This window comes from Eufriesea mexicana, unplaced genomic scaffold, assembly GCF_001483705.2.
Source record: "Eufriesea mexicana isolate 0111107269 unplaced genomic scaffold, ASM148370v2 scaffold3380, whole genome shotgun sequence".
NCBI lineage: Eukaryota > Metazoa > Arthropoda > Insecta > Hymenoptera > Apidae > Eufriesea > Eufriesea mexicana.
In genome coordinates, this window is record NW_016911392.1 from 136163 (window position 1) to 145395 (window position 9233).

A 9233-nucleotide genomic window follows, 5' to 3' on the forward strand; every position below is an offset into this window, starting at 1 on the left:
AACAGGATGTAGTGTAAATTGATTTCAGATATACAACAAATGTTATAAAACGAATACTATAAAATGAAGTATATTTTGCAATTAATAAGTATATTTTGTAATAAATAATTATAAATTTACACACGAAAATGTTCAAACGCTTATATTTGCTGTTTGTAACAAATGAAAGATACAGAATAAAGCAAAGTTTTTGAATTAATATGGTACGTATAGCAAGAGCTTTAAGACTAAATGAATAAAATTAAAGAATAATTCAATGAAATACTAAACAATGTTTACATTACATTTATTACATACTCCACTGGTGGATCACAATGATATTCGAGTAACATTCGAATTAATTGAAAAATAAAGAGTTTTAATATGAGCCGTTCACTGCACAAATCGATTAACTGCACTTTTTGAAAAATCTTAAATTTAACTGTCAAAGCACTTGATATAGTCGTAACTTTTTATATTTATAATAACTTACCCTGATAATTAAGATTAACACCATCAAGCGACAAAATTATAAACGACGATCATTATTCAGAGCATAAAAGTTTCTCTATCGTAGCACGTAATTCCAATATCATTTCCATCAATATCGACATTTTTTGTTCTATAAGAATCGTAAGCCTATCTATTTTTGCACTAACAGTGTTTGCAGTAATTGTGTGCACGTTTCTGATTGTTACGCCCTGTTTGGAGCTTTTGCGAGGTGTTGTGAGTGTTTGCTTTTGCTTTTGGTTTTCGTGACTTTTCGTGCATACTGAGGTTTGTGATTCCGGTGTTACTTGTACTCCTTGTGTGGTTTGGCTTATTTCCATATCTTGGAACATGGAAAACGGCTTCTCCCATGTCTCTTTCGGAATTTTACCTTCTTCCTTCAGCAATTTACAATGGTTCCTATAAGCACTTTCTGAGTGCTTCCCATAAGAATTTACGCAGGTTACATCGTCGAATATTTTTTCTTCGGAATAATGTGCTGAGAATTGTGACTGAACGCAACTTACGCAATATGGTTCCCGATTGTCTGTGTATCGTTGACAGCATTCGCATCGCGGAATGTCCTCTTTAGATGTTGATGGCCCTACATTAATGACAATATTAATGATAGTGTTAGTCTTGTAATTTTCTACGTGTCATTGTTGTTTTGACCTAGTAGCAATTCTATTACTTCATATTTGAAAATTTTTATGATTTACCTGAGTTAGATGATTTCTTACTGGTTGATGGCTCCCCGTTTCCAGTATCGGCATTATTATGGACCTTTCTTTTCTTAGAGTTTTCACTTGCATCAATGCCTACATTTGTATATTCATTAATTAAGGGTTCTACTTCTATTACTTCAAATTCGTTTCTTGCCAGCGGACTTTCACTTTTTCTTATTGTCCAATTGTTCTGTGTTTGATATTGGGTACTTTTAGACGCTGCATTTTTTTTTATAAACTTATCCATACTGGTTCCTGTTTCGTCTTTATTTGGTTTAATTTTATGACACCATTCCCCTATATATTTATATATTTGCTTACGCTTCAGAGTGTATCGTAACACGTCTACACTCTACGAGTATTGACACACGACTCGGTAAGAAAATAAAAAATATCAACTAATTAAAATGTAATAACACATCGGGTTTAAAAAGGAAGGAAGTATATACAAAGCTCATTAACAGCGTACGATAAGTCAACCGATTCACTTCCCGGTATTGGACGATTAGTCCTAGGCAAGGCTGATATACGGAGATGAAATTATTACAGAAATATAGTAAATATTATTCATTTAAAAATTAAAGCATTATACTAAAATAACAATTGTCGCAAAGATAACAATTCAGCAAACAAATCATATTATTGTAGCATCCGATACTTAAAATGAAACACGTATCACAAAATTCATCTTTCCCCATAATTTAAAAGTATGCTAATAAATATATACGCTGCTATATAAAAACTATAAAATGATTCCGGATTTTATGAAAAAACTGTAATATTCATAATTTTCTTTTTCATCTGTAAATTCTTCATTGAATAGTAATACTTTTGTTCAAAACATTTTCTCGTTAAACAGTTAGAAATATATATACATACATATACACGTTACGGAACCAATCTGTGAATTCGAGGATCAATGTAGCGGGCATGGGTGTTGGATTATAAGGCCAACGAGTGCAAAGGATTCGGCACGAAGGACCAATGATTCGTCAAACTTTGACTCGGATGATCCAATGATTGCACGGTGCCACACGATTCTCGACGTGACCGTGTCCGTTCCGAATATGTAGCAAATAACCACTGAACGATGAACGGTTATTCATAATGCTTGATGAGTCGCTGAGACTAACTTGGGAGCGACGTGGTTCGCTCCCTGAATGAAATATAGATTTGTTTGAAGCGATGTTTCGTTCTTGAAGTTGGTCAATGTCTGACATGTTGGAGCGATGTTTCGCTCCTGAAACTGCATGTACACGTAGTTTTACGAAAGTCACCGAGGGTTCAAAGGCCAGGTCAGTCAAATAGCATATTGTACTAATAATAAAACGAACAATATTTGTGGTACGTATCATAAACGAGTCTGTAGTAGATGCTCTGCTAAACTAATTGTAACTTGCAAAAAATGTCTTTGACTTACATGCGTAATTATTTTTTAAATTATTGTTATTATATTACTATTCTTATTCAGTTTATATTCAATTCTCGCTCAGAAAAAAGAAAAATACATAAAAATGTAAAAATTGCTATGTCTTTTCTTAAATGACCTATGAATTTATGAAACAGGTCATTTTAACCCCCCTCCCGGAGAAGTAGGTATACGACAATTGTCGGTTGTTCTAATGTTAAAATTAGGCGCTGAAGAATGCCTGGTATCTGGTGACCCGAGAAAACAAACAGAGGTTTGCAAAAATGTATAATAAACAGATAAAAATGAAACGTGCGAAATGTGAAATGAGCTCTAGACCTGGTTTTTGTCCCACGATAGAACAGCACGAAATATTAAATCGTACACGCACGTATGTATTATACATATGCTACTATATTATATCTGTACGATTATTGGGTGGCAGCAAAACAACGGTGGTAAATAATAAATATATAATTTGTTATGAACTAACTTATTCTAAGCTTATGACTTTCACATTGACTATCTCTCAAAGCGCTGTCCTCATACGCATCCTCGCACCCTTTTTTAAACCTTGCACTCTGTTTCCTTTCATACTCGTGCTCTCTTTCTCAATCACGCATTTCTCACAGCTTCGTCCTCGGTGTGTCACGTATCCAAAACACTCAGATGCACTTCGCTCTTCACTTGCATCCATACTACCATGAATATCCCGTTCATGCGATTCTTGCACACCATCACTCGTCCTCCCGCACGCACTTCAGACAATACTCGGAACGTTCGAGCCTGTTGTAATAAAATGAAATAGTAAAGTAAACTCAACATCCTAGCGATGTGGAGGCGATCCCTTCCCCTGCGTTTTGTCTTTTATTTCCTGTTTTCTGGAGACGTCCTGTGACTTGTGTGGCCCCAAACAAGCTAGTTCAAACCGTTCATCCGTTCAATAAAGATCGATACAGTTTTTCCACCGTCTCCACTGACTACTATTCCTTTGTGTTATAACTCCATCAACAGAGCTAAATCCGAGATCGCTGTTTATCATCCTCTATTTTCGAGGAACGGCCCACGCGTTCCCATGCACTCTACAGTCATACCTACGCAAAAGATACTGTCACAGGCTGTGATCTTACACCCTAATCACACCGCGCTCACCATTCCCACATATATGTTGAAAAGGTAAATTTAGTTATATACAAAAATCAATCTAGAATATAAGATGCGAATAAGTAGTTTATAAGACTTAAATTCCGAGAATGAATCTGTATATCGTCACTAGGTCGGTCTTAGTTGGCAACGATTAGCGACGAACGGTTCATTGAGGAAGGTTGTGTCTAGATTCGATGTGTATAGTGGACTGTATTTTAGAAAACTCTCTTCTTGACGGTTCTGCCGGTAGTTTTATAAGAGTCCTCTGTCTGCTGATTGGTTACAAATAATATTGGGGTGTGTCTATCTCCAGCGACTTTCGGTGGTGATGGATGTTTAAACAATCTGGGTTCCCATTCCCATCGTCTTAAGGGTGATATACTGTTGCATCTTACGGTTATACCTAAGTGGTAGCTTAGGTGACAATGCGTGTATAGAAGTCAAGGGACGCTGACAATAAAGACATAAAACAGTCTTCCACTTGACCTGCGATACTGCGGTTCTAGGGCAGCAACAGGCCGCATCCCTGCAACATTGTCGCATCCGCGTAATAGACCATACAACCCCGCGAAACTCCGAAAGATTTGACCTGCGATACTGCGGTTCTAGGGCAGCAACAGACCGCATCCCTGCAACATTGTCGCATCCGCGTAATAGACCATACAACCCCGCGAAACTCCGAAAGTGAAAGATGCAGTACTCGGAACGCAACATAGATATTTGGTTTAACACGCTAAGTGCCACGCCGGTCCCCAGGGACCAGCTCTAGACTTTCCGCTTGGGCCCTGCCGGTCCTCGGGAACCGGCCAAGACTAGGACCAAAAGGTATTAACTTTTCGTGTTAAATTTTTCGCCATCTTTGGATCTAACGTTTGGAAATTCCTGCTACAACAATTGGTACAGTATCTCCGAGTTTTATGAACATTTCACCCGCCACCGGTGGTTCACTTGCCGGCCAAATTTGAGCCTGAATGGAACGGCAAGCAAAATGTGCTGGACACTTAAAGTGTTAAGTGCATGCGACCTCAGTAAATATTCAAAGTCGATTTTTCGAAAATGGAACTTCAAATCTAAAAATTGTATTTTTCTTTTTCGATTCGCTTCTGCATGTAGAATTACTCCCTTTCCGGTTGTATTAGCGTTGTTGGGACGCCCTGTATATATCATTTGTATAACGTAATTAATCCCAACGTTGTACCGTTTTATTTAAAAAGATTCGTTCCCCAAGTACAAAGGATTAAATCAGATGACTAAAATTTATCTACAAATAGTTCGACGATATAATCAACAAATGATATAAATTTTAGACAACTTGATGACTGTAATTGTAAAATTTGCACGATTTAACAGAAGAAACATGTAATTTATAGAAAAAATTGTTTATCGTCGTCGGTATTACGTCGGAATGACTGATCGAATAGGGGACATATTAACTTTTGCTTATCGCTATTGAGCTATAAACACCGCGAGCCGCAGAAATCGAAATGTTGTAGATATGTACACAATACCTAACAATGAAGATGTATCAGGAAATTTACTGGTACTATAGGATATGTCATAAATCTAGGTCGATGAAGATCGTATCAGTCAAAGGAAATTGACTATGTAGCATAGTGGTATGAAGACCAGCAGGTACGTCTAATGCAACAATAAAGCGAACTTGGAGACACGTGGAATACAAAAATCTTTTGTTTCTTTAAATTTCCTGAGTTTGAAACCTGAAGTGAAACATAAATAAGCCTTGCATAATCGATTAATTCCACTTTTTGAAAAATCTTAAATTTAAGTGGCAAAGCACTTGGTATAGTCATAAATTTTTATGTTTATAATAACTTTCCCTGATAATTAAGATTAACACCATTAAACAACAATTTTTTGGCCACTGAATAATAAATAATTTATTTCAGAGGTCACTTTGATTAACTCCGTACTCTAATGTAAATCGTTGCAATAATGCAACTTGAATGCACTAGCAAGCCATGAACGATAACGGTGAATTTTTTAGTGCCGTCTTATCAGAATTTAAGTAAAATTTAGTAAAATTTAAATTTATTACTTTTTTCGACTTGCCAAATCGATTAACTCTTCCAGTAACGTAAAAATGGTAACATTACTAACGATTACCTTTTGGCTATTTTTTCTTATAGATTTTATATACCGTTATATGAAAGTTGCATTTGTATTTATGCATTCTACAATATTTATTTCGATTTAAATTATAAAGGAAATTTTAAAAAACAACATAGTTTTAGCTTAACTGTTTTCTATAGAAAATAGATAATTGTAGAAATGGTTTCTAGCTTTCTAAAAAAGACCTGAAATTTATTCTTCTTTTGATCGAGTAAAAGTCTTTTAATCTGTTTTGTTAACTTGTTCACAGTCCTATTATTTTCAGCAGTGTGATTGCTTTGCCATCTTTTTATTGCTCTTCTCCTCTCTTTGAGTTTGTCTAGTATGAATCTAAATATTTGCTCGTGACTGTATTGTATCTTGTTGCCATATAGTGCAACTTTGCATGCACTCGTTTGAATTGTTATGGTGGTGTATTCTTGGCCTTCTTCTTCTGTTTTTAGGTGGACGTTGCACGTTAGGCTTTTATTGATGTTTCCTAGAATATTAGCCAGTGTGTGGATTTCGTTGTGACTGACCTTGATTCCATATATCGCGGATTTTTGTTTAGCGTGAGGATAATTGGTGAGTGATCTGAAGTCTCTTCTGCCTTGGTCTGCATGTCGCTTACATTTGGGAAGAAGTGGGTAAGCAAAGTCTGCCTGGCAGGATCTCTTTTCTACTGGGCCAGTACATTAGCCTGCTTTGACTGATTGTTCTCAGGTTCCTTTTCTGTATTATTTTATGAAGTACAATTCCTCTGAAGTTGTTAGTCGCGAACCCCATGACAAGAGCTTAGCGTTGTAGTCTCCTCACATTATGTATCTCCCTCTTAGTTCTTTCAGGGATTGTTCTATGCCGTCTGTTGGATTTTTCCCTCTTGGCGGGCAGTACATGGGTGAGAAAATAATTGGCTGGATGTCTGAAAAGTATCTTTTCACATTGATATTTTGGACGAAGTCGGAGCTCGTACCTTGTAATTTTCCGTGCTTGAAGTCCTTTTTCACAAGAATTGCTGTTTCAGCTCTGCCACGAATATTCGGGTTTCGTGTACTATAACAGTGGTATAGGTAGATTTTGTAATGGTTTCTTTCTATTTCATGCGTCTCTTGTAGGAGCAAATTCCAGTACTGTGTGTATGAAGAAATTCCTGCAATACTGTACCTCTCTGTTATAACCCATTGCAGTTCTAGATCATTATTTAGGGCATAAATATTTGTCTACCATAGCAGTTAATTTCAATATCATATTCACCAATATCGACAAATGTTGTATTTGTTGTTCTGCAAGATTCGTAAGCCTGTCTATTTTCTCAACAACAATGTTTGCAGTACTTGTGCGTGTGCTTTTGCTTCTTGCGCTCGGTTTAGACGTTCTGCGAGGCGTTGTAAGTGTTTGTTTTTGGTTTCGGCTTTTGTGACTTTTCGTGGATACTGAGGTTTGTAATTCCCGTGTTATTTGTACTCCTCGTGAGGTTTGGCTTATTTGCTTATCTTGCAATATGGAACACAGGTTCCCCTGTGTCTCATTTGGAATTTTATGCTCTTCTTCCCTCAGTAATTTACGCTGGTTCCTATAAGCACTTTCTGGGTGAATCGCATGACAATGTACGCAGGGTATATTGTTGACTGTTTCTTCTTCAGAACATTGTGCTGAGAATTGTGACTGAACGCATCTTACGCGATATGGTTCCCAATTAACTGTGTATCGTTGACTGTTTTCGCATAGCCAAATGTCTTTTTTAGATTTTGATGACCCTACATTAATGACAATATTAATGATAGTGTTAGTCTTGTAATTTTCTATGCGTCATTGTTGTTTTGACCTAGTAGCAGTTCTATTACATCTTATTTGAACATTCTTGATTTACCTGGGTTAGATGATTTCATACTGGTTGATGGATCCCCGTTTCCAGTATCGGCATTATTATGGATCTTTCTTTTCTTAGAGTTTTCACTTGATTCAATGCCTATATTTGTGTGTTCTCTTTCTCTTACACTTAATTCGTCTGTTGACGGCAGAATTCCCATTCTTATCCACTTGTAGTGTGTCTGATTTTGGATAATTTTAGACGCTGTATTTTTTCTTCCGAACTCATCCATACTGGTTTCTGTTTCGACTTTATTTGGTTTAATTTTATAGCACCATTCCCCTATATATTTATATATTTGCTTACACTTCAGAGTGTATCGTAACACGTCTACACTCTACGAGTATTGATACACGACTCGGTAAGAAAATAAAATTGAAAAAATATCAACTAATTAAAATGTAATAACACATCGGGTTTAAAAAGGAAGGAAGTATATACAAAGCTCATTATCAGCGTGCGATAAGTCAACCGATTCACTTCCCGGTATTGGACGATTAGTCCTAGGCAAGGCTGATATACGGAGATGAAATTATTACAGAAATATAGTAAATATTATTCATTTAAAAATTAAAGCATTACACTAAAATAACAATTGTCGCAAAGATAACAATTCAGCAAACAAATCATATTATTGTAGCATCCGATACTTAAAATGAAACACGTATCACAAAATTCATCTTTCCCCATAATTTAAAAGTATGCTAATAAATATATACGCTGCTATATAAAAACTATAAAATGATTCCGGATTTTATGAAAAAACTGTAATATTCATAATTTTCTTTTTCATCTGTAAATTCTTCATTGAATAGTAATACTTTTGTTCAAAACATTTTCTCGTTAAACAGTTAGAAATATATATACATACATATACACGTTACGGAACCAATCTGTGAATTCGAGGATCAATGTAGCGGGCATGGGTGTTGGATTATAAGGCCAACGAGTGCAAAGGATTCGGCACGAAGGACCAATGATTCGTCAAACTTTGACTCGGATGATCCAATGATTGCACGGTGCCACACGATTCTCGACGTGACCGTGTCCGTTCCGAATATGTAGCAAATAACCACTGAACGATGAACGGTTATTCATAATGCTTGATGAGTCGCTGAGACTAACTTGGGAGCGACGTGGTTCGCTCCCTGAATGAAATATAGATTTGTTTGAAGCGATGTTTCGTTCTTGAAGTTGGTCAATGTCTGACATGTTGGAGCGATGTTTCGCTCCTGAAACTGCATGTACACGTAGTTTTACGAAAGTCACCGAGGGTTCAAAGGCCAGGTCAGTCAAATAGCATATTGTACTAATAATAAAACGAACAATATTTGTGGTACGTATCATAAACGAGTCTGTAGTAGATGCTCTGCTAAACTAATTGTAACTTGCAAAAAATGTCTTTGACTTACATGCGTAATTATTTTTTAAATTATTGTTATTATATTACTATTCTTATTCAGTTTATATTCAATTCTCGCTCAGAAAAAAGAAAAATACATAAAAA

At 36.1% G+C, this 9233-nt stretch overlaps 2 protein-coding genes across 2 annotated transcripts; both read right to left on the reverse strand.

The window, feature by feature from the left end:
- Positions 1–479: 479 nt before the first annotated feature.
- LOC108550885 (uncharacterized) lies at positions 480–1553 on the reverse strand. Its single transcript, XM_017904785.1, has 3 exons — positions 1188–1553; positions 996–1072; positions 480–908 (listed from the first exon to the last, which is right to left on the reverse strand). Exons 1-3 carry the CDS (start codon positions 1438–1440, stop codon positions 525–527), a joined length of 714 nt encoding a protein of 237 aa, XP_017760274.1. The 5' UTR covers positions 1441–1553; the 3' UTR covers positions 480–524.
- A 4599-nt stretch (positions 1554–6152) lies between these two features.
- LOC108550883 (uncharacterized) lies at positions 6153–8069 on the reverse strand. The gene is made up of 2 exons (XM_017904783.1): positions 7727–8069; positions 6153–7613 (listed from the first exon to the last, which is right to left on the reverse strand). Exons 1-2 carry the CDS (start codon positions 7956–7958, stop codon positions 7054–7056), a joined length of 792 nt encoding a protein of 263 aa, XP_017760272.1. The 5' UTR covers positions 7959–8069; the 3' UTR covers positions 6153–7053.
- Between the last annotated feature and the right edge of the window lie 1164 nt (positions 8070–9233).